The 25,903-nt window shown below is 41.0% G+C and overlaps 2 protein-coding genes and 1 pseudogene across 4 annotated transcripts in view; 1 reads left to right on the top strand and 2 right to left on the bottom strand.

The window, feature by feature from the left end:
• The window catches only part of ENO2 (enolase 2), a 73,672-nt gene that overhangs the window by 21,785 nt on the left and 25,984 nt on the right, over positions 1 to 25,903 (top strand). The window contains exon 1 of one of the 3 annotated variants that reach the window (XM_033924177.1): positions 22,765 to 23,058. The exons of the other annotated variants lie outside the window; for them this stretch is intronic. The gene's annotated coding sequence lies outside the window, so the exon portion shown is untranslated. Of the gene's footprint in view, positions 1 to 22,764; positions 23,059 to 25,903 lie in introns of those variants that run through there. 3 annotated transcript variants of the gene reach the window in all.
• Positions 1 to 25,903, bottom strand: part of LRRC23 (leucine rich repeat containing 23) — a 53,955-nt gene that overhangs the window by 16,265 nt on the left and 11,787 nt on the right. The window contains exons 4-5 of the mRNA XM_033924182.1: positions 15,896 to 16,026; positions 14,818 to 14,954 (exon numbers count right to left, since the gene is read on the bottom strand). Of these exons, the coding sequence (XP_033780073.1) occupies positions 14,818 to 14,954; positions 15,896 to 16,026 (268 nt within the window). The remainder of the gene's footprint in view (positions 1 to 14,817; positions 14,955 to 15,895; positions 16,027 to 25,903) is intronic.
• Positions 6,573 to 7,694, bottom strand: LOC117349970 (annotated as a pseudogene).

Below are 25,903 nucleotides of genomic sequence, written 5' to 3'. Positions count from 1 at the left end.
CTTCCCGCCTTATTAGAACTTCCATAATACAAGGTTTGCTGGGAAAACAAATCTTTCCTTGCCAATCTTGAAGAAACCTCATTATACTTCCCTTTTACCTTTAAAAGAGCTTGTAAAGTATCTTGCTGCCATTTATCGACTAATTTAGATTCCAAATATTTAATTTCTTTTTCCAAATCAGTAAATTGTTTAGCAAGTTGTTTTTCAATATGTGCAGAATAGGAAATAATATGACCTCTCATAGCAGCTTTAAAAGCATCCCATAATATTTCGGTACTAATATCCTCTGAAGTATTTATTTGGAAAAACTCAGATACCTTTACCTTAAACTCTTCAAGAAAAGCAGAATCCGCAACCAATGTATTATCAAATCTCCAAATTGATCTATTTGTATCCTGTTTATCCAACCTACATTTGATCCAGACCCCTCCATGATCCGACAAAATAATTGGATCAATGGAAGCTTGTGATCCCAATAATACACAGGAAATAACAGCAATAAACGACAAATTGGATCAAATTCATCATTGGCTGGATGCTAATAAATTATCCTTAAATATTCATAAAACCAACGTGATGCTCTTTCCGTGGAAGGACTGTAGCACACCGCTTATTCCAATTTCCATAAAAGGCACTCCATTGCAGATACACCAAAACATTAAGATCTTAGGAATAATATTTGACAATAAATTATCATACCACGATCACATAAGCAATCTACTTTTTTCAGACTGCGCCAAATTTGTTCCGTCGCCAAGTTCCTATGTGCTAAATCCCTGAATATTCTAATACATTCTCTAGTCATCTCCAAACTTGATTATTGCAATGCCTTATTTAAGGGCTTGACACAAAAAGAAATCAGATGTCTTCAAATTATTCAGAACGCCTCTATTAAAATAATTCACAAAGCAAAAAAATTCGACCATGTCACACCCTTACTTAAGGAGTCACACTGGCTCCCCGTTGCACACCGCATTTTATATAAAATATGTTTGCTTACTTTTAAATCATTAATATTTCAAACCCCCGCTTTTATTTTTAGAGTTTTAATTCCTTACATTACTTCCAGAACACTGAGATCTCAGGATCAACATTTATTGGCCATTCCCTCATTGAGAGTCATTAATACGAGACGTCTTACTATTTTTTCAGTGACTGCCCCCCAGTCTTGGAATGATCTCCCACTTTATATAAGAGAAGAAAAGAACTTAGACAAATTCAAGACTAAGCTCAAAAGTTTCCTTTTTAATGATGCTTTTAGTGAATAAATGATTCTTCAATCCATTTTTATCTTATATCTCCTTCTTTTTATGTTTGTCTTCCCTCCTAATGTCGTTACCTTTATATATTGAACTTGATACAGATTGTAACCTTTAAAGAATTTTCCTATTGTTTCTATTTTTTTTTGTTGTTGTTGTTCGTTTTTGAAATATTGTTTGTCTATCTAATTATTTACCTATGTTTTTAAATATTTGTACTATTTTGTACATCGCCTAGAATGTAGATTAGGCGATTAATCAAACTATATAATAAACTTGGAAACTTGGTGTCACCTGCTGAAACCAAAACATAATCAATTCTTGAAAAAGACTTATGAACTTGTGAAAAAAAAGAAAATTCCTGATCATTAAAATGAAGTATTGGCCATATATCTTTTAAATCACAAGATTGCACAAAATTCTCTAGCCCTAATGATTTTATATTTTTGCTTGGTTTTTTATCCAAAAAAGGATCCATTACAGCATTAAAATCTCCAGCTACAACTAAATTAGAAGCAGCCAGTGGAAGTAATAATTGTTGTAAATTCTTGAAATAATAATTTTGGTTCAAATTAGGGGCATAGACATTAAACAAAGTCAAGGTATTATTTCCCATTCTCATTTCCACCTTAATCCATCTTCCTAAAGGATCAAAATCTATCAGTTGAAAAGAAGCTGAACAATTACTACTTATTAAAATGGCAACTCCCGCTTTTTTCCTAACTGCAGGGGCAAAAAAACAGTGCTTTACCCAATCCCCCTCGAGTTTCTTTGATTCTATATCCGATAGATGCGTCTCTTGGATATAATATATATCAGCCTTCTGTTTTTTCAAGAATGTAAGCATTTTTTTCCTTTTTACTGGGTGATTGAGGCCATTAACGTTAAGTGAAAAAATTTTAATCTCCATTCTACATAATAATTATTAAAAATCTCTTCAAAATTTCAAAGAACAAATAAAAAATTAAAGTATGATTATACGCCATTTTCCATATCAATTCGTCTTGAGTAATACACCTCCCCCAATTATCATTATACCCTTTACTAATACCCATCCCACCCTTCCCCTCCCTAAATAATGACATAAATAACTTGGATGAACAAGAAGATCAATATTCGGAAAAGCAGGCAGACGGGAAAGAAGGTGCTCTTTAATTTATCCACGAGTGAGTCATCATCTGAAACAGAGGATAAAGCAGTTTCCAAAGAGATAAGTACGGCCAAGTCAGCAGACTTTCAGCCTATTCTATCGGATTCTTTTTTACGCTTACCAGTTCAACCACCAGGAGATGCGGCGGAATCGATGGATCCAGTGGTGAGACCCAAAGCCAACAGAATCAAGAAGTCAACTCGCAAATAAATACAGGGTTGTTCAATTTATCCTCGCAGGTTCTCACCAAGGCTGAGGAGGACCTTCTGGCTAAAGGCCTGTCATTTGTGCCATCTAATAAATATGATGCATTCCAAACCCAAGCGTCCTTATTTAGGTTCTTTCGGGTGTTACGGTTAAGAACTTTTTTCTCTGATAAGTCATTCATTTCAGAAACTGGATTTACCAAGAGGGATGAATATTAAATCTAAGTGGATCCTTCCAGGAGCACCTGACGTCTCTGTGGCTGCGTTTGAAAAACTAGTACTCCAGGATATTGAATTATTTGAGTCCTCTCATGAAAATAGATTTGGATCTAATTTATCTTTGCAACAGTTTAACATACTTAGGTCTCTGCAGCAAGATCCTACTATCATCATCCAGCGCGCAGACAAAGGTGGCGGGATTGTGATACAGGATTATAAACACTATCATGATGAAGCTATGGGTCTATTGGGGGATGTAGGTTTCTATAGGAAGATCAACAGTGATCCCACTCAGGATATTAAGGGTTTGATTGATAATGTTTTGAATAGGGCCCGAGATGAGGGAGTAATCACGGGTAGGGAATTTAAGTGTTTGACTGTTGAATTTCCTGAAATCCCGTATATCTATTTTACCCCTAAAATCCATAAGTCCCTCACGTGCCCTCCGGGTCGTCCGATTGTAGCGAGCATTGGGTCAGTGCTGGAGCCTCTCTCTAGGTATGTCGATGGTTTTATCTGTAAGCAGGTGTCCATGGCTAAATCTTATGTGCGTGACTCCTCTCACTTCCTTCGATGTTTAGAGGAATGTGAAGGTAAGGACTGTAAATTCTTAGTCACGGCTGATGTAACAGCACTGTACACCAATGTCCCCCAATCGGTGGCTTTAACAATTATCAGGAAGTCCCTGGGTAAACCTAATTTGCCAGTACAGAAACAGGAATTGGTGGGTACATTGGCTGAATTTGTCACACTTCAGAATTATTTTAGTTTTGAAGATAAGTATTTCATACAGACTAAGGGGGTGGCGATGGGGGCTACTGTTGCCCCCTCTGTCACTTGCCTCTATATGTCTCAATATGAAGAGCGCTATGTGTATACTTCTCGTTGGTTCAGTAAAGTTGGTCTTTGGAAGCGATTTATTGACGATATTTTCCTAATGTGGAATGGGGAGCGTGACGAATTGGAAGAATTCCTTAAAGAATTAAATCACATGGATGCTAACATTAAGCTCACCTATACGGTGAGCAGTGACACTATATCTTTCTTAGATATTTTAGTTGCAAAATCTAATATTGATGCAGAGGTACATTATGTGACTACTTTGTATAGGAAGCCTTCCGATCGTAACACGCTCCTCCACTACAATATAAGAACATAAGAACATAAGCAGTGCCTCTGCTGGGTCAGACCAGAGGTCCATCGTGCCCAGCAGTCCGCTCTCGCGGCGGCCCAACAGGTCCAGTACCTGTGCAGTAATCCTCTATCTATACCCCTCTATCCCCTTTTCCAGTAGGTAATTGTCTAATCCTTTCTTAAACCCCATTACTGTACTCTGCCCTATCACGTCCTCTGGAAGCGCATTCCAGGTGTCCACCACACGTTGGGTAAAGAAGAACTTCCTAGCATTCGTTTTGAATCTGTCCCCTTCTATCTTTTCCGAGTGCCCTCTTGTTCTTTTATTTTTTGAAAGTTTGAAGAATCTGTCTCTCTCTACTTTCTCTATGCCCTTTATGATCTTGTAAGTTTCTATCAAATCCCCTCTAAGTCTCCTCTTCTCCAGAGAAAAGAGACCCAATTTCTCCAATAGTTTCCACCCAAAGCCCCTCCGTGACAGTATTTCGGTGGGGCAATTTTTGAGATTGCGGAGGGTCTGCTCTGACGATTTGGATTTTCACCAGCAGGCTGCTCAATTATATGGGAAGTTTATAGAGCGAGGGTATCCATCCAGGGTGGTGAAATTGGCATGGAAAAGAGCCCGCAATTGTCGGCGGGAATGGTTGTTTCACCCCCCAAGAACTTAAGAGAGAAGGGGCCACGGTATGTGTTCTGCCATATTCTAAGCTGTAGTCATCAAGTTAAACAGATCATTTTGAAGCACTGGTCAGTGTTGCAGGTCCATGAGAGCATGAGGGAAGCCCCCCTGTTTGCTTTTACTTGGGGGCGAAATTTGGCTCAAATCCTCAAACATCAAGGTCCCACTCAGCCATGCAGAGGGGGTCCTCATGTTAGTTGTCAACATTGTGTGTACTGCTCTCATGTCCTTAACACTGACCATATGCTGATTCCTGGATCAGGGGGTAAGAAATTTTATCTGAACTGGGACCAATTGTCAGTCTCATGCAGTAGTTTACTGTATTGCCTGCCCTTGCGGCTTGTATTATATAGGACATACACGTCGCATGATTAAAGTTCGCATAGCTGAACATTTGAGCAACATTCAATGCAAACGTGTGTCGGCTCCCTTAGTTGTTCATTGGTTAGAGCAGAATCACATGATTGAGGATGTAAAATACACTGTGTTAATGCGAGCATATAAGGATACAGGTAATGTTGTGCAGTATCTGTTATATCAGGAACACAAGTTTATTTTTCAGTGGCATACCCTGGCCCCAGCAGGATTAAACAGTGAAATAGACTGGTTTCAGTTATAAGGGGAGCAAGTTTTCAGTAGTAACGTCTTGTATGATGTCAGATGTGTGGGAGTGGCCTGCTGGTGTGTAATCCCACGCCAGCAGCGTTTCTGTTAGCAGCATGGAGTTCCCCTCCCGGTAAGCCAGAGGCAGAGTGCAATGTATTTTGTGATTTGAGGAGTGTTTGAGAAGTTCTGTGTGTGTGCTGGAGTGCTTGGTGTTAATCAGAGTTCCTTTTTTATTTAGTGTACCCCTCCTGAAGAAGCCATTTGGTGAAACCTAGGTTGGGGGGCCAGAGAATTGCATGTATGCAGTTGAAGCAATTAAGATGGTGCCCGGAGTAGCTGTATTGATTATTACCCACCATTACAAGATAAGTTATTCCTTGTTTTGTTCCTGTGTTTACAGTGATGCAGCACAAGTTTTGTTGTTAAGGTGGGTGAGACTGTGAACCACTATGATGGTCTCTTTACACAGCTACCCCGTGATTTCACTGGGATAAAGTTGTGGGTCTGAGTGTTCACTAGGTGCTCCAGCTGACTGTAGCAGTTTATGAATTTAAGTTAATGTGTTTGGAACTATAAGGTGACCAATGATAGTGTTGATAAATAACTTGGAACCACACATATAAGTTCAGATAAATCAAGATAAATCCCCAACAGACCACGATTATAAATCAATTTTGTATTACATTAATCATGTTATATATATATATATATATATATATATATATCTTATCATTAATATCATCAAGATCCTTAAATAAATACCAATGACCTTAATAATCAAACCCCCCAAACAAAACAAACCTAATTTTTCAAATACCAATGACAATAATAATGAAATACATTACTTAAAGCGATCAATAAATAAATAAAATATTAATTTATAAATTATTATAAATAATATTCAATTCTTTCTAATCATGTATAGACCATTATCTAACCAAACATAAAACCATTGACATTAGTAATAAAAATATTACTTAAGTGAATAAAAAAATAATAATTTATATATTTTCATAAATAATATTCATTTAATTCTAATCATATATAATCCATTAACCAACCAATCTTAAAAAGATTAATATTAAATAATGAAATTTATTATTTGAGTGAATAATAAGAAATTAATAGATTTTCATAACTAATAACCATTTCTTTCTAATCATGTAAAAACCATTAACTAATCCAACATAAAGAAATACATTCTTTCATTGCCAATGAATTTCCATGAAAAACAAAATGAAATAAATATGATTCCAAAACCAATAAACATTTGAATTCTTTGTGCTAGGTAAGGTCCCTGGTCAGCTCTATGGGCCAATTCAACTCAGAATGAATGCATCTGAAGCACTATTCATCCATATTTCCTGCATAATCTGATCCCTGCGTTCAATCCTTTCTGCCAGTTTGGCTGCGTCCAAAGAGTTATAGGCAGAGGCAGGTTTATACAATCTCAGAAGGTCATCTGGAAAGGCATCGCTCTCCTCGCTGCTGCTATCATCTTGGTCACATTTCATCAGCAGGTGGCCATTCACTCGGTGAATGCTCCGGATATTCTCAGGGCAAGACACACGTATCACTAAGGCACACAAAGTGAGGGCTAGGCCCACGCAGATACTACACATGAAGAGCAGGGGAGCACGTTCTGGGTGAGCTCTAATGTAAGCAAACGTAGCCAAAGAGTTACTACTAATAATCCCATCTGTCTCAAGAAATCGGGATCCTCGGGGGTCAAACTTTATATCATATTCCCCATCTTTATGTTCCAAAAAAAAGGCTTTTGATTAGAGACCTCAGGATCAACCGATTAAAGTATGATTTTGGGCACACAGGCGTAGTGAACAGTAAAGTATTTTTTTACTCTGGGCAGGCAGACAAGGAAGTTGCATTTCTGTTTGGCATAACAACTCTATAATAAAAGTTCCCAAAGCCACCACAAAGGACAAGCAATCAAACTGAGGAATGCTATTATCTCCTGGTAGGCAATATCTGTGTCACATGCCCATCGGCCATATATGGCTTCAAAGATGTTCAGGAACTTAGATTCATGACAATGGAGTTTCAACTCGGAGTCCTCACACACCGATTTGGTTTTATAGTCAGTGGGTTTGCATTTGAAGGAGACCAAGAGGTATTTTGTTAGACCTGGACAAGGGACAGGTCCAAAGAGTCAACTGCTGACAAGAAGTTGGCAGGATTGCAGGTTCTGACATTCCTCCTGAATTTTCTTGAAAGGTGGTATCTGCCATGCAGCAGGCTGTCTCTAAGGTGTTGGGCTGCTCCGTAGAGCACATCTGATGGCCCTGCAGTGTGTCCGTAAAATGCTGACTGGGTGCTTATGTTGGAATGGCGAGGATGCTGCAGAGTTAACGTGTCTCATCACAAGCATACATATAGTGCTTCTGCAGAAGTCTGCTTAGGCAACCCGAAAAGTCAGCGCCAGTTTAGTTACGTCCTCTTATTGCTGATCTCAGACACACGAAAAAATTATGAATGTTTTTTTCCCCCATTTCTTTTTCTTTATTCCTCTTCCAGGAAATTAAAACTACTGCATCGTAATTGTAGAACTCAGAATGCATTCCAAATTGCCAAGTCAAACTTAGAAGGTTCTTTTACCGTTACAAGTTAAATAACATTGAAAAATCCAATTCAAATACTTATAATAAAATCAAAAATAAACAAAAGTCCAAAAAGGATCAACTCAAACCGCACAGCTTCACTCATTCATAGGTGCTCCTTTTGACTTAAAAACTTCTTTAGCTTCTCAGGATTGTCAAAGCTAAGTGTTTTATGATCCACTGTTACTTTCATGACTGCTGGATACAGCAGACCGTATTTAGCTCCAATTTCTCTTAATGAAGGTCTTAAATCTAAAAATTGATCCTCCTCTGTGCTGTGGATTTTGCAAAATCTGGAACAATGTGGATCCTGGCATCTTGGCACCGCAGATTTTGATTCTCCTTTGCTAGCCGAATGATCTCTAGGGTGTGCAGATATCTTAAAAGTTTAAAAATTAGCGGGCGAGGTCCAACAAATTTATCAGGTCTTCTAATAGGCACCCTATGTGCCCGCTCAATTTCAATTGCATGTTTGTTTGTTTGCTTTTTAAATTCTTTATTCATTTTTAAACTTTCATCAAGTGTACAGAAATTCAGAATAAACACAATTAATTTAATCACTTGAACATCTTATCATTATATCTTATAAATACAAATGTAACCCCCCCTCCCTCAAAGCCCATAAATCATTATAAGATCATATTCTTGAAACCCTCCCCCCACCCAATACTAAGTGGTGTATAATTAATAGAAAAATGGCATTTAATCATGACAAAAAGATGTTAATGGCTCCCATGTTAATGGCGGTACAGAAGGGAAATTATCAATTGGATGTTTTGATTTAAAAGGCAGGACTTTCATTATTAAATTTTCTAAAATGGAAATTGTGTTCCCTTTCTCCACCCCTTCCGGTACCCCTAGTACTCTCAAATTAGACCTTCTCATCCTGTTCGAGCAGTCCTCCAGCTCCTTGATAAGCAAGTCTATTTTCTCTCTGTCTTCTTTAAATTGCTTCCTTTCAATTTCAAACCCCTCCATGTTCTTTTCCAGTTGGTTTACTTTATTTTCCAATATCTCCGTTCTCCTATTTAATGTAGATACTTCATCTTGTAAATCATTTAATTTTCTGGAGTTCGACAAAACAATTTCTTTAATTGCTTTGATTTCTTTGAACATTTCCTCTTCCCATTTGCTATCCTTTGGTAACGGAGTTTTCGATGGTGTTATTGGCTCCGGTTTCGATCTCGTCACACTTCCAACATTTGTCATCACAGAGTCAGTTTTGCTTTGCTTCCCCGTGGCCATTGTATCTTCTTGATTTAAAAAAAAAACGGCAACTTTAGCTTTTCCGATATTATTTTAAGATAAAAATGTCTGTTTTTATCGGGAGCTCCCTCCTCACCCGACCATTCGTGTGAACCTCCAAGCCGTGCCCCAGCAAGAAAAAGTTTCAACGGCCATTGAAAAAGACGCGTCTTCTTAGCTCCGCGGAAACTGAGGGACCGAGCGCCCTACGTCGGGTGGGAAGGCACTCGTGCATGCGTGATTTGGGCTATCGCAAACTGTATAAGTCTTAAAGTGGCGATGCACTTTTAAAGTGGTCCATACAAGGGCTCCATCGGTGACGTCACCCATGTGTGAGAATATGCTGCCTGCTTGTCCTGGGATAAAACACTCCTCCGAGGCCTGCAGCAGCAAAGAGGCTTGACCACACCCAGCTGCTAAAGCAGGCAAGCCGTCAGCAGCGGTAAGGGAGCCTCCAGCACTATTGGCGCCAAGGGAAACCTTATTTCCCTGACCATCGACAGCTGGGGAAATCCTTGCCTGAATATTGGTGGCAAGGTTTACAGTCAAGTGTGGCACCCCTGAGGTCGAACAGACCCCCGAAAGGGTTCCCTAAGCTCAATCCAGCCCCCACAACAGGGCCTAATTAACCAAAGGAAAGCACAGGCTTACCACCTCCACCTGCTGGAGACTGAAAACAGACTGTAGATGGGACTGCACAGCCCAGTTGTACTACAGCCAAAAGACAATGTCTCAGTCTCCATATCATCTGCATAAGATGGTATTTGATACCAATGGGCATAGACAGATATTACAGAGAAGAATCAAAATGACTAAACTGTGGTGAACCTCCCAATCTCCAAATCTGAGTGATAATGACCCTGTACCACACTCCCAAGACACAGTGGGGCCAATAATCAAAAAACATAGACAGGTTAAATTATAACTTTTGGTGGAATTCTGCAGGTCATATATACAAAATGGAACGTACAATAGCAACATAAAAAGGATATTTTGGTAAATTTCAGAAGATATGGGGACCATTAACAGATTTTTGTAATGAATGATAAACTTTTCCCAAGATAAGATATTTGATTAGAGGGGAAATATGAGGGGGGTTTATTTTTAGTACTTCATAATATATGATTATATCAATAGTTTCATTGTAATGGTACTTGAATGTAATATTGTGATGGGAGGGGAGGATTTTCTATTTAATAAGAATAGTTTAAATATTAGGTTTATTAGATAATATTCAAAATATTATAGAATATTAATTTGTAATGAAATGTTATACTTAAAGTGTTATATGAGAATTAATCAAGTGTGTATTTATAAGTTCATATGAGTTTATCTGCTACACTTGTTGTAATGTGCAAAAATGAATAAAGAATTTAAAACAAAAATAACATAGACGTCCAAAAACATCCTAAATCAGCTCTTGGACGTTCTAATCGCCAGGATGTCCAAGTGCCGAGAATCAAAACCATCTTTCTGTAGGTCTAGCGAGGTGTTTCAGCCTCTGTATGTTCAGAGCATGAGATGGGCTTGGTGGAGGTGTGTTACGGGTAGGCTTGGGTGTTCTCAAGAGAGGGTTCGACATGGATGTCTTGTAGCGATAATCAAACATTTTGCAAGACATAATCAAGCTCGAGGAATGGGCAGCGACATGGCAGATGAGATTCAACGTGGATAAGTGTAAAGTGATGCATGTCGGTAACAAAAATCTCAAGCACGAATACAGGATGTCCGGGGCGGTACTTGGAGAGACCTCCCAGGAAAGGGACTTGGGAGTTCTGATTGACAAGTTGATGAAGCCGTCCACACAATGTGCGGCGGCAGCAAAAAGGGCAAACAGAATGCTAGAAATGATAAAGAAGGGGATCACGAACAGATCAGAGAAGGTTATCATACCACTGTACTGGGCCATGGTGCGACCCCCCACCTGGAATACTGCGTCCAGCACTGGTCGCTGTACTTGAAGAAGGACACGGTTCTACTCGAAAGGGTCCAGAGAAGAGCGACTAAGATGGTTAAGGGGCTGGAGGAGCTGCCGTATAGCAAAAGATTAGAGAAACTGGGCCTCTTCTCCCTCGAACAGAGGAGATTGAGAGGGGGCATGATCGAAACATTCAAGGTACTGAAGGGGATAGACTTAGTAGATAAGGACAGGTTGTTCACCCTCTCCAAGGTAGAGAGAACAAGAGGGCACTCTCTAAAGTTGAAAGGGGATAGATTCCGTACAAACGTAAGGAAGTTCTTCTTCACCCAGAGAGTGGTAGAAAGCTGGAACACTCTTCCAGAGGCTGTTATAGGGGAAAACACCCTCCAAGGATTCAAGACAAAGTTAGACAAGTTTCTGCTGAACAAGAACGTGCGCTGGTAGGGCTAGTCTCAGTTAAGGTGCTGGTCTTAGACCAGAGGGCCGCCGCGTGAGCGGACTGCTGGGCATGATGGACCACTGGTCTGACTCAGCAGTGGCAATTCTTATGTTCTTATGTTCTAAGACATCGTGGACGGAACTTATTTGGAACAAGATCTGTTTTACAAGGGTCTAAGTGCCACTGCATGCATCAAGGTAAGACCCCCACACACTCCCCCAGTGCTCTCTGACCCCCTCACACCCACAAAGATCAGAATACAAACGTACATACCTGTCTCCAGAACATCAGCACCTGGTATAGGAAAGCCTAGTAGAGCTGCACACAGGTGTCTTAAGTAGCCCGGAGGGTGGGATAATGACTCAGAGAGGAACAGCAAGTCCTCTAAGGCACTCGGTGGCCACCAAAACCCTACTCTACTGCCATATAGGTGTCACCTGCAGCCATAAGGGCTATTGGGTTGTAGACAGGTAGGTATAGTAGTTTTTTTGGGGGGGCTCATCATTACCTATGAGGGAGTTTGGGTGAGATATTTATCTGGCACCCTTTATGTGAAGTTCACATCAGTGCCCTCTAAGTTGCCCCATTACAGGACTGGCCCCTCCCATGTCCAAATGGTCTTGTTCTGGGTACTTGGGACTTGGATGAAATTTTTGTTGAAAATGTGGTATAAAGAGAGATGTCCTGGTGGTCTGGGTGTTCCAATGGTCAGGACGTCCAGATAGAAGATTTAAAAAAAACAAACCAACAATTATTTCTAGACGTATGGTGGTTTGCCTTTCAAAAGTAGGTACAGTATTTTCTTACTGTCCCCTAGCTGAGTGATTAGTGATCCAACATATCACATGCTGAATGCAGAACTTGAAAAACTTATTAATATATGGGTGGGGTGGGGTGGGATTCTTTTATATTTATATATTTGGAGGAATATAAATAAGATTGTCAAGTGATTAGTTAAAAATATTTCTGATTGATTATTATACATTGTATCAGGCTTTAGAATGGTTTGGTATAGGTTCTGGTTTTATTCGGATGATTCAGACATTGTATAACTCTCCTGATGCAAGATTATATATTAATAATAGCATGTCAGATAGATTCAACTTGCTAAGGGGAGTTAGACAAGGTTGTCCTTTATCTCCTTTGCTTTTTGATGTTGTCCTGGAACCTTTGTTAATAGCCATCAATCAGGCAAAGGGGATACGAAGTATTCCTTATTCGAATTGGGAATTTAAACGCTCTGCTTATGTGGATGATATTCTGCTTTATTTGAGAGAACCAGAAACTACTATTCCATGTTTACTTGAATTAATAGAGATGTTTGGAAAATTTTCTGGTTATAAGATTAATTGGAGTAAGTCTGAAGTTCTCCCGCTTAATGTTCACTGAACCAAAGGTTTATTTGACCATTTCTCATTTATATGGAAAGAAGAGGATTTAAAATACTTGGGTATTACCATTAAAAACACAATAGAAGAAACAGTGAAGGAGAATGAAAAACTTTTATTAAAGAAGATAACAGAAATGTGTGAGCAATGGAATCCTTTACATCTTTCTTGGTGGGGAAGAGTTCAAATGATCAAAATGATGATGTTGCCTGTGGTTTGTTATCAAATGAGTAGGATACCAATTTTTTTCCAGGGGTCATTTTACAAAAGGTTAAATGGTATTCTTACTAAATTTGTTTGGTTGGATAAAAAACCTAGAATTGCTTTAGTATCTCTACAAAAGACAATTATAGAGGGAGGGGTAAATTTTCCAAATTTGTATAGGTATCATCAAGCCTATATTTTAAGACAGGGTATGTATTGGATCCTCCCAGATCTCATGGAAAATGTACCGGATTGGTTGTATTTGGGCTCCTGTTTCCTTTGCATTTGTCTCATCTTATTAGTATAAATTTGCCCAGGAAACAAAAAAATAATAGAATTTTGTTGGATACTTGGAAGACTTTACGTTATATTAGTAATTTATCACCAGACCCAATTTCTAAATCGTTAAATCAATCCATTTGGGTAAACTCCAAGATCAAAATTGGTGGGTTTAAAATCGTTTGGAAGCATTGGATTATTGCAGGTATACGGACTTTAAATGATGTGATTATAAATGGATCATTGCTTAGTTTTTCACAATTGCAACATAAATTTGGTTTAAATAAATCACAAAGTTTTAAATGGTTGCAGCTGAAGCAGGCTATTCAGGAAGGGTTCCCTGAATGGAAAGTTCTTAATTCTCAGTATAGTTTGGAATTCCTGTGCTTTCAGGCGGATTTCTTGGGCCACCAAGCCGCACAGTGGTATAAATTGTTATATGGATATTTGAATAAAAAACAAAAAACTGGTCTTAGGGATATTTGGAGCATTGAGCTTGGCCACCGAATTTCTGCCTCTCAATGGCCATGTTTTTGCTCTTGGAGAATAAAAACTACAAGGGCAGCATCTATGAGACAGACTTGTTTTTTTTGGTTCCATAGAGCTTTATGGACCCCAGTTCATTTACAGAAGTTGGATAGTTCAAGGTCCAATAGATGCTGGCATTGTGGTTTAGAAGCTGGGACATTAGATCATTTGATAATTTTCTGTCCCCATATAAATACCTTTTGGAAGTTAATTTGGCCCCAAATTAATTCTTTGTTAGAAAATCATGTTGGCCTTTCATATGATACTGTATTATTTGGTACATTAATGAGATTTAAAAGCCAAATTTCAGCGAATAATAATAAACTTTCATTAATATTAACAGGGGTTGCCATTCAGCAGATTACAGGAAAATGGAAAGATTATACTAAACTAAATTATACCTTTTTGGTGGAATTCAGTATGCCATATTTATAAAATGAAAAGGGTGCTTGCTATACAACAAGGTCATTATAATAAGTTTAAAAAGATTTGGGGGCCATTGATTATTTATTCTAATGATCAGACATCTTAAACACCTCAGTATTGGAAAAGATAGAGGGAGGGTGGGAGTATGAATGATAAGAATTGATAATTGTTAATTATTAGTATATGGGAGGGAGGGGTGGGATTCTTTTATATTTATGTATTGGAAGATTACAAATAAGATTGTCAAGCGATTAATTAATATATTTCTGATGGATTATTGTACACTTGTAATTTTTGAAAATGAATAAAGATTTATTAAAATCAAGATTATTATACTCTTGTAATATTTGAAAATGAATAAAGATTTAAAGAAAAAAAAAAAGAAAAACTTAGATCATTCCAACCTCTAAAGATCCACAAAAGAAACATGGTCTGATAAAGACGCTAAAGCCATGTCTCTGCCATGTCCAGCTCTAAAAGTCAAGCGTCTCTCTGTCTCTTAGCCCCTTTATCACTTACCTGATGTTCAAATACTGCAAGGATTTCATGCTTCCTGAGAAGCCATCCAGGGTTTCCAGCTCGTTGTCTCGTACATGAAGGGTCTGTAGCTGGACCAGCCCTTCCAAGCCTTCTAGGCGTTTAATCGCATTTTCAGCCTGAGAACAAGGGGACAGAAGTGTGGGCAGTGACTCCATATTCCCTCACCTGCAGAATACAATGTTTTCAGGTTTAGCAAAAGCCACCCCCCACCCCCCACTGCTGCTCTCCCAGAACCATACTCTGTCTCCCTGAGCAGAGGGGTAACTGTACCCACACTTGGCATCATGACGCTCCTGTTTTGAATCCTTACTAACCTTATGTAAGCCACAATGATTCCTAGTAGAAAACTGCAGGGTATAAGAAACAGTATGGTATCTCTGGGAAGGAGTAATGTGGAGACTGGCCCATTTTCCTCTTCCCCCCTCTTTATCCATGCTGGTTTTTATGAAGCTTTTATCCTTTAGATCAGTTGTCAGACAACATCATCAGATTCCCCGCAGATCCCAGGAGTGATAATTCCCTGCTCCTGCCCTGTCTTTTTGTAATTGCTCTTTTCTGCACTGAAGAATCCAAACTTTAACAACCCCTGTGTCATGTGCATCTGTCATAATTTAGATTGTAAGCTCTTTCGAGCAGGGACCGTCTCTTGCGAGTTTAATGTACAGCGCTGTGTGCATCTGGTAGTGCTACAGAAAGAATAAATTAGTAGTAGCAGAAATTGTCCCAGTGGCATGACCAACATTTCAGTCCTTCTCCAGACAGGGTGACCAGGCCTGCAGGTATTATTCCAGATGTGGATAGGACACTGAGGGATTTGTATAACAGCAGAAAGACATTTTCTCATTGTCTGTAAATCTTTCCTGATGCTATCCCATAACCCCCGGGGTACAGTTGCTGCACTGTAGGCCCTTGGCTCCTCAACAATACCAAATGACTGGGCAATAAAGCGCACATGCAATTAGTGGCAACTAGTCAGCTTCAATGTACAAAGACAATTCCACACTCACAGACTTCAAAGATCCACGACACAAGCAAAAGGACTAGTCCCTCCCCTTACCAGGTAGAGGTTGCGCAGGTTGGGCAGAAGGATTCCCGCTGTGCTCGCCAGCTTGTTTCCTCGGAGTTCTAGAGTGTGCAGATTTTCCAGCTTCGCACAATTTACTTTCGAGAATGTGGATATTTCATTCCCTAAATAAGTTCAAGTTCAAGTTTATTACCTTTTGATGAATCGCTTATACAAACTTTCTAAGCGATGAACAATTTAAAAAGCCACTAGTTAGTGGTCTCACAGATAATTGGGTATAAAAGACAACATACAAATTAAATAAACCGACTAACATTATTGCAGTCAGATTAAAGACAGACATGATTAAAGAGGGAAAGGGGGCAAAAGTTACAAATTCATTTTAGATTGAAAATTACATAAAAAGGAAAAAACGAGAGGGAGGGAAGGGGGTTAATATCTGTTACAAAATATGAAGGGTCCAAAATTAGACATATTAAATATTAAAAGCGTCTTGAAACAAAAAAGTTTTCAAAAATTTTTCAAAAGAGGTAAGATCTTTTTCATTTCTGATATAATGTGGCAATGAATTCCACAATTTAGGAGCCATAACAGAAAACACATCGCTTCTTCTTGTGCCAACGATTTTCAAAAAGGGAACCGTTAATAAATTTAAAGAAGATGATCGAAGAGAGCGAGGGGCATTGTAAGGAATAATCATTCTTGTCATAAATTGTGGTTCATTGAAGGGTAGAACTTTGAATACTAAAAAGAGTATCTTAAAATTAATACGGTGGGAAATGGGAAGCCAGTGTGATTTAATCATTAGTGGTGTAACATGATCATATTTTTTTGCTTTATGAATAAGTTTTATTGCTGTATTTTGGATTATCCCAGGACAAGCAGGCAGCATATTCCCACACATGGGTGACGTCAGCAACGGAGCCCCGCAGCGGACAGCCTCGAAAGCAAACTTGCTTGAAGATCTCGAACTTTCGAGTGCTGCATCGCGCATGCGCGCGTGCCTTCCCGCCCGAACTAGGGGGCGCATCTCCTGTGAGGATCCTCAGTTCAACGTTTTCCGCGGAGCTGAGAAGACTTGTCGACTTAGTTCCCGTAGCGTTGTGCCTTCTCTTCACCGCGGCTGAGTAGTCTTTATTTCTGTTCGGTCGCTGTGTTTCATTTTGTTTCTACTTGTAAAAAAAAAAAAAAAGTAAAACTTTTAGTTTTTGTTTTTTTGCGTCGGGTTGGGAGATTGAGGCCTAGGCCTCTCTCCCTCGTTCTCAACACGGACTTTGTCCTTTCTATGTCCCGGCCTGTTACTGGGTTCAAACGGTGTTATCAGTGTGGCAGGACTATTTCCATTACTGACCCCCATAGTCGGTGTATGCTCTGCTTGGGGACGACTCATCGTCCCGAAGACTGCCTTCGCTGCCTCACTCTTCAACCTCGTGCCTTTAAACGCCGCTGCGACAGGTTCTTCGAGCTTTTTCCTCGAATGGAGCCCGAAAAAGCGGTAGCCTCGGCCGAGGCATCTGTGAAACCCTCCACTTCGGGACAAGCCTCGAGTACAAAGACTTCGACTTCGCCTACTCTGCAGGCCTCGGCCTCGGCCTCGAAGACCTCCGGGTCCTCGGCCTCGAAGTCCTCCTCGGTGTCCTCGAAGCCTGGACTGGGGGGTAAGTCTCCTGCTTCCTTTTCAGGTACCAATCCTAAGAAGCCAATGGAGTCTAATACCTCGCAACCTGGGGCTCCAGGTTCGACTCCGTCTTCGAGACCGTCTTCCAAACGTGCTTCCAAATCGAGGGAATACTCTCCTCCGAGGTCGCCCTCAATGGAACGCACGAGACCTCCCGTGACTCCTTGGTCTCTGTCCCTATGTTTGAGGACATGCTCAAGTCAATTTTGACCACGCAAATTTCCTCAATCGTGGCACAATTGGTCCCGACCTCGACCTTGTCTTCACAGGTCCAGCCTGAGCAGCAGTCCCTGCCTCGTCGGCGGTCACCTCGCCGCAGGTCTCGATCTCGAGTCTCTTCCTTGGACTCTTCACTTGACAGAGCCTCTAAGCGGTCTTTACCTCAATCGAAGCACCGCTCTAAGTCTTCGAAGGTCCTTTCCTTGAGGAGCTTGAGGCCTTCAGATTCTTCGAAACACGTGCCTCGCTCTCAAAGTACTGTTGCCTCTTCTGTTTCATCGAGGCATTCTAGGTCGAGGACCCCACCTTCGAGGCTTTTGCCTCGGGAACGGTCTCCTTTAGCAAAACCTCGTACTCCGCGCACTTCTCCGTCTCGGAGTCTTAAGCGGAAACATTCCACCACATCACCTCTAACTGGTAGTGCAGCATCCTCTGTTACCTTATGTCTCGGTTCGGAGCCAGTTTCCCAGTATTCCCGCGAGGCCTCCCCATCTTTTTCAGTGGTGCCTCGCTCTCGCTCTGCCTCTCCTCAGGAAGCTTCTACGTCGAAGTCTTCCTCCTTTGCAAAGTTTGTCTTCGACATGGGCCAGGCTCTTAACATCGACTTACATTCAGATTCGAAGTACACACCTGAGTATTTGGTGGATATGGAACTTTCCCATCCTCCCAAAGAAACATTGCGTCTGCCCATGACACCTGTGTTGAAGCAGACTTTTTTACGGAATATGGAGACTCCTTACTCTGTGACAGCGATCCCATCTAAGTTGGAGTCTCGATATCGTACTGTGCCTTGCAAGGGGTTTGAGAAATCACAACTTTCTTACCAATCTTTAGTAGTGGAATCATCCCTGAAGAAAGCTCATCCTTCTAAAGTGTCTGCTACAGTTCCACCAGGGCGTGAAGGTCGCACTATGGATAAATTTGGGCGAAGACTTTATCAAAATTCGATGATGACTAACAGAATTTTAAACTATAACTATGTCTTCACTTCATATTTTAATTATTTTTTGAAACAGTTGTCATCCTTTTGCCCAGACTGGCCCAGAGAACGCCTTGCTGAGTATAAGCAAATTATTCAATCTCTCTCACAATTGCGTCTCTTCATGCTGCAGGCATCTTATGATGCATTTGAACTTTCTTCTCGGGTATCGGCGTTCGCAGTGGCCATGCGACGTCTGGCCTGGCTCAGAATAGTGGACATGGATCCCAATTTACAAGATCGGTTAGCAAACCTACCGTGCCAGGGCTCTGAGCTTTTTGATGACTCGATTGAGGCGGCTACTAAAAGGCTCTCGGAACATGAACGTTCTTTCGCCTCTCTTATACGCCCTAAACCAAAACCTTCCACATCTAGGACTTACAAACCTCCGGCTCGTAGATACCCTATGAAGTCCATGCCAGCTTTCTCTAGGCCTCCACCTAGAAGGCCTCAACAACAGCGTCCTCAGAAGCCCCAGACGCCTGCTGCGACCAAACCCACTCCGTCTTTTTGACGGTCCAGTGGTGAGCATTCCAATCGCCTTGTATCTGAACTCCTCCCTGCCCATCGGAGGCCTTTTTATATCTGTCTGGGAAACCATTACATCGGACCTCTGGGTCCTCACGGTCATCCGCGAGGGATACTCTCTACGACTCCTTCAGGTGCCTCCAAATCAGCCTCCAGGAGAGTGTCTTTCCAGTCTCTCGCAACTCCCCCTTCTTCTTCGGGAGGCTCAGGCACTTCTTTGCCTTCGAGCTGTGGAGGAGATTCCTCCTTCCGAGCACAATCTAGGGTTTTACTCCAGATACTTCCTAGTTCCCAAAAAGACGGGGGATTTGCGACCTATTCTGGATCTCCGTGCTCTCAACAAATTTCTAGTCAAAGAGAAGTTTCAAATGCTCTCTCTTCCAGTTTTGTATTCTCTCATGGATCAGAGAGATTGGATGTGCTCACTGGACCTCAAAGAGGCTTATACTCACATTCCTGTTCATCCGAAATTCCGCAAATATCTCTGGTTCAAGGTGGGGAACCTTCATCTTCAATACAGGGTTCTTCCGTTTGGCTTGGCGACCTCCCCCAGGGTCTTTACCAAGTGTCTAGTCATGGTAGCTGCAGCCCTTCGTGCTCGAGGGCTTCAGGTATTTCCTTACCTCGACGATTGGCTTATCAAAGCCCCTTCTCTTCCAGGGGTTACTCAAGCGACCCTTTAGACTATTTCTTTTTTTCAAAGTCTGGGGTTTCATATCAACTTTCCAAAATCTCAGCTAGTTCCAACTCAATCGATCCAATTTATTGGCGCAGTATTGGACTCGGTTCACATGAGAGCTTTCCTTCCTCTCAATCGTCAAGAAACCCTACTACACCTTTGTCATCGCGTAATTTCTATGTCAACGCTCACGGCTCGTCAAATGATGGTCCTCCTCGGGCATATGGCATCTACGGTACATGTAACTCCCTTTGCAAGACTCCACCTTCGCGTCCCTCAGTGGACTCTGGTGTCTCAGTGGCAGCAGGGCCTAGATCCGCCTTCTTGTCACATAGCGGTGACGCCTTTATTAAAGAAGTCTCTCCACTGGTGGATGCTCTCTTCCAATCTTTCCAGAGGTTTGCAGTTTCACCACCTTCCTCATCAGAAAGTACTCACAACAGATTCATCCGAATACGCATGGGGAGCCCACATAGATGGTCTCCGTACGCAAGGGTTGTGGACCGCCACAGATCGTCGTTGTCACATCAATCTGTTGGAACTCAGAGCGATCTTTCTTGCTCTCAAAGCTTTTCTTCACCTCCTTCACGACCAAGTAGTCCTTGTTCGGACGGACAATCAAGTAGCGATGTATTATGTCAACAAACAGGGTGGGACGGGCTCCCACTCCCTTTGTAAGGAAGCTCTGAGGTTGTGGCATTGGGCGATTTCTCACAACATCCTTCTCAGGGCGGTATATATTCAGGGTCAACAGAATTGCCTTGCAGACAAATTGAGTCGTCTGCTTCTACCTCACGAATGGACGCTCAATTCCCCTACACTTCGTCGAGTATTTGCTCGATGGGGAACTCCTCGGGTGGATCTCTTTGCGTCACCCAACAACTTCAAACTTCCTCTCTTTTGTTCCCGCATTTTCTCGCCTCTTCGTCTAGAGGCGGATGCTTTTCTTCTGGATTGGAGGGGTCAGTTTCTTTATGCATTCCCTCCATTCCCTCTAATTCTCAGAACTCTGGTCAAATTGAAGTCGGACCATGCCACAATGATTCTCATAGCTCCCAGGTGGCCCCGACAACCTTGGTTCTCTCTTCTTCTTCAACTCAGCATCATCCCTGCACCCTCTTCTTCTACCAGTTTTTCCTTCACTGCTCACTCAGAGTCAGGGGTCTTTACTTCATCCCAACCTACAGTCTCTTCACTTGACGGCTTGGTTCCTTTCCACTTGACTGATCCTTCTCAATTTTCTCAGTCTGTTCAGGATGTCTTTCTGGCGTCCAGAAAACCGTCCACTCGTCAATGTTATGGTCATAAGTGGACCAGGTTCTCGGCTTGGTGTTCCACTCATAGTCTTCAACCGAAATCTTCCCCTCTAAATTCAGTTCTGGATTATTTGCTTCATTTATCTCAGTCTGGCCTTCAATCCACCTCTATTAGAGTTCATCTTAGTGCCATTGCTGCTTTTCATCAACCTCTGGATGGAAAACCTCTCTCGGCACATCCTCTGGTTGCTCGTTTTATGAAGGGACTTTTCAATCTCCATCCTCCAGTTAAACCGCTTCCTGTGGTTTGGGATCTTAATGTGGTTCTGGCTCAACTGATGAAACCTCCGTTTGAGCCTATTGACTTGTCTCATTTTAAATATCTTACTTGGAAAGTTGTTTTCTTAATTGCCCTCACTTCGGCTCGTCGAGTCAGTGAGTTGCAAGCTTTAGTCTCGGATCCGCCTTTCACAGTTTTTCACCATGATAAGGTGGTTCTACGTACACATCCAAAATTCTTACCTAAAGTAGTGTCTGATTTTCATTTAAATCAATCTATTGTGCTACCAGTATTTTTTCCTAAGCCGCATTCTCACACTGGTGAGGCGTCTCTACATACTTTGGACTGTAAACGTGCGTTGGCGTTTTATCTTCAACGTACTCAACCTCACAGGACTTCTCCTCAACTTTTCCTTTCTTTTGATCCAAATAGGTTGGGCCGTCCTGTCTCGAAGCGTACCATCTCCAACTGGATGGCTGCTTGTATTTCTTTTTGCTATGCTCAGGCTGGTCTTCCTCTACAAGGTCGAGTGACGGGCCACAAAGTTCGAGCTGTGGCGGCTTCTGTTGCTTTCCTCAGATCAACTCCTATTGAGGAAATTTGCAAAGCTGCTACTTGGTCCTCGGTTCATACTTTCACCTCTCATTACTGTCTGGATACTTTATCCAGGAGGGATGGCCATTTTGGCCAATCTGTTTTGAAAAATCTTTTCTCATAAATTGCCAACTTCCCTCCTCCCTTTTTACTTAGCTTGGAGGTCACCCATGTGTGGGAATATGCTGCCTGCTTGTCCTGGGATAAAGCACAGTTACTTACCGTAACAGGTGTTATCCAGGGACAGCAGGCAGATATTCCCACAACCCACCCACCTCCCCTGGTTGGCTTCTTGGCTTGGTATCTGAACTGAGGATCCTCACAGGAGATGCGCCCCCTAGTTCGGGCGGGATGGCACGCGCGCATGCGCGATGCAGCACTCGAAAGTTCGAGATCTTCAAGCAAGTTTGCTTTCGAGGCTGTCCGCTGCGGGGCTCCGTTGCTGACGTCACCCATGTGTGGGAATATCTGCCTGCTGTCCCTGGATAACACCTGTTACAGTAAGTAACTGTGCTTTATCTGAAGCCGTCTTTTTTCTTTTTGTGTTATGTTGATTAGAAGGGAGTTACAATAATCGATTTTAGCTATGATCATGGAATGGATTAATATATTAACAGATTTAGGGTCTAAAAATGTAGAGATTGAACGAATCAGACGTAGTTTATGGAAACAAGATTTAACTATTTGACTGATGTGATTATGAAATGATAAGTCAACATCAACCACTACTCCTAGAATTTTTAGCGTAGGTACTGACACTAAGGGAATATTATCTAGGATGAATGATGATATTGGCATTAAGTCTTTTTTCCATGTGAAGAACATAGTTTTAGATTTTTGAATGTTTAATGCTAATTTATTAGAACTTAGCCAATTTTTTATTGATAGCAGTTATTTCTTCATCATTTTCCGGGTCAAAAGGGTGCAGAAGTTGAATATCATCTGCATAGAAGAATGATGTAAAACCTAGTGATTGCGAAATGGTGAGTAGTGGAGAGAGAAAAATGTTAAATAAGAGAGGTGACAGAATAGAACCTTGGGGTATCCCATAGGTAAGAGAGTAAGGTGTAGAATAGTCATCATTAAATCTGACTCTGGAAGAACGGTCTGAGAGAAAAGAAGTTAACCAGTTCAGAACTTGACCACCTATACCTAAAGATTCCAACCGATTCAGTAAAGGTTCATGGTCAAGAGGGGCTTGGCTTAGCGCGCACACAAAATGGTCGTGTGATCGCAGCGCTCCTCTTACCTGGGCAACCGTTGAATAAATAAAGATTTCCTTTTAAACTGTTTTCGGCTGAAAACATCGGAGAGGACAGCGGGAGCATGGCGAGCACCCGACAGAGTAAGAATGAAACCGGAGGGGCTGTGAAAAGGCAGAAGCAGGATCAAATTACCCCGAGTAAGGTTCCGCTTCCTGCTGATGTATCGGAGGAGTTAAGCAAAGCTGAAGTTATGGGGGAACTGAGGCAAATCAAACAAATGCTGACAGAGACTGTGAGTAATATGGCAGAACTGAAGGAAGAAATCCTGAATATACACAGACAAATGGAAGTAGCTAATAAAAGAACAACAGAGTTAGAAGTTAAAATGGAGAGCTTAGAATGTGAAGGAAAAAGATGCAAAAATGACAGTTTGGAAATAATTCAATTGAAAAGTCAGCTGGAAGATTACGAAAACCGTGGAAGAAAAAAGAATATAAAACTTTTTGGAATACAGGAAAATTTGTAAGGGAAAAATGCAATACAGTTTTTAGAAAATTTAATTCCTAGATTATTGCAGTTGGATTTCAAACAGCCTTTGGAAATAGAACGGGCACACAGGATTCCAATAAAGAGTCTGGAAAATCAAGGGAGACCAAGACCATTAATATTCAAGATGTTAAGATACCAGCAAGCAATAGAAAAGATAAAAACTTAAACTATAAAGGATCCAAAATATGGTTTTTACCAGACTTTGCTAAAAATACAGCAAATAGTAGGAAGAAATTCCTTGATCTGAGATCTCAATTAAAGGAAAAAGTATATAAGTATGGGTTATATTACCCAGCAAAAATGAGGGTATCTTGTGGGGATAAATCTTTGTATTTTGTTGATCCGGAAAAACTAAAGACCTTTCTTTCAAAATCAGAACCTATGTCATTTTAGCACAATGGGTGTTGAAATGAAGGGATAAATACTAAGACTGGATTGGTGGATATTGAACAAAAAATTAAATATAAAGAACTATGGGACTTTTGTTTGTTGGAAAAAGAAGAATATGCAACAAAGAACAGGAAATAAAAATGGACAAGTGAAAAAGAAAATAAAAGAATGTAAAGAAGAAAGAAGGATAGACTGGAAAGACATTAAAGTGAAGTTATTAGACTGAATTTTAGGAGACTGAAAGATGGATGGTTGGAGTAAAGAATGAACAAGAAGGATTAAAGGACTGGACAAATTAACACAAAAGGAAAAGTGAAGACTGAATAGGAAAATAAATAGATGTGAAGCAGGAGAAAGCAGGACTGATAGACTAAAAGGATATTATAAAAAAAAAAAATGAATGACAATTGGCAGTCAAAAGTCTTTAAGAGTGGATGGATGGAGATAAGAAATAAATATGAAAGTTCAGTTTATTTAATAAATCAGAAAAGGAGAAAGTAAAGAATGAAAGGACAATAAGGAAAAGATTGCAGAATGGACTAATGATAGAAAGGACAAGTTATATGATATTTAAATGCAAGTAAAGGAAAGGAAAATGAAATATAAAAAAACCCAAGAAGAGGAGAGCAGAAAGGACTACAGGGTGAAACTGAAAGAAGCCAAGAGAGAGATACGTTTAGCGAAGGCACAGGCGGAAGAACAAATGGCTAAAAATGTAAAAAAGGGAGATAAAAATTTTTTCAGATATATTAGTGAAAGGAGGAAGATAAAAAATGGAATTGCTAGGCTAAAAGATGCTGGGAACAAATATGTGGAGAGTGATGAGGAGAAAGCAAATGTGCTAAACAAATACTTCTGTTCTGTGTTCACAGAAGAAAATCCTGGAGAAGGACCGAGATTGTCCGGCAAAGTTACACGAGAAAATGGAGTAGATTCTGCGCCGTTCACGGAGGAGGGTGTTTATGAGCAACTTGAAAAACTGAAGGTGGACAAAGCGATGGGACCAGACGGGATCCATCCCAGGATACTAAGGGAACTCAGAGAGGTTCTGGCGAGTCCTATTAAAGACTTGTTCAACAAATCTCTGGAGACGGGAGTGATTCCTGGGGATTGGAGGAGAGCGGATGTGGTCCCTATTCATAAAAGTGGTCACAGGGATGAAGCAGGAAACTACAGGCCGGTGAGCCTCACTTCAGTTGTTGGAAAAATAATGGAAGTGTTGCTGAAAGAAAGGATAGTGTATTTCCTTGAATCTAATGGGTTACAGGATCCGAGGCAACATGGCTTTACAAAAGGTAAATCGTGCCAAACGAACCTGATTGAATTTTTTGATTGGGTGACCAGAGAGCTGGATCAAGGACATATGCTAGATGTAATTTACTTGGATTTCAGCAAAGCCTTTGATACAGTTCCTCATAGGAGGCTGTTGAACAAACTTGAAGGGCTGAAGTTAGGACCCAAAGTGGTGAACTGGGTCAGAAACTGGCTATCGGACAGACGCCAGAGGGTGGTGGTTAATGGAAGTCGCTCGAAGGAAGGAAAGGTGACTAGTGGAGTCCCTCAGGGTTCGGTGCTGGGGCCAATCCTGTTCAATATGTATGTAAGTGACATTGCTGAAGGGCTAGAAGGAAAAGTGTGCCTTTTTGCAGATGATACCAAGATTTGTAACAGAGTAGACACCGAA

Source organism: Geotrypetes seraphini, chromosome 16 (genome assembly GCF_902459505.1).
Source record: "Geotrypetes seraphini chromosome 16, aGeoSer1.1, whole genome shotgun sequence".
In the NCBI taxonomy this organism is placed as follows: Eukaryota; Metazoa; Chordata; class Amphibia; order Gymnophiona; family Dermophiidae; genus Geotrypetes; species Geotrypetes seraphini.
This window is presented reverse-complemented; position numbering and strand designations above follow the sequence as displayed.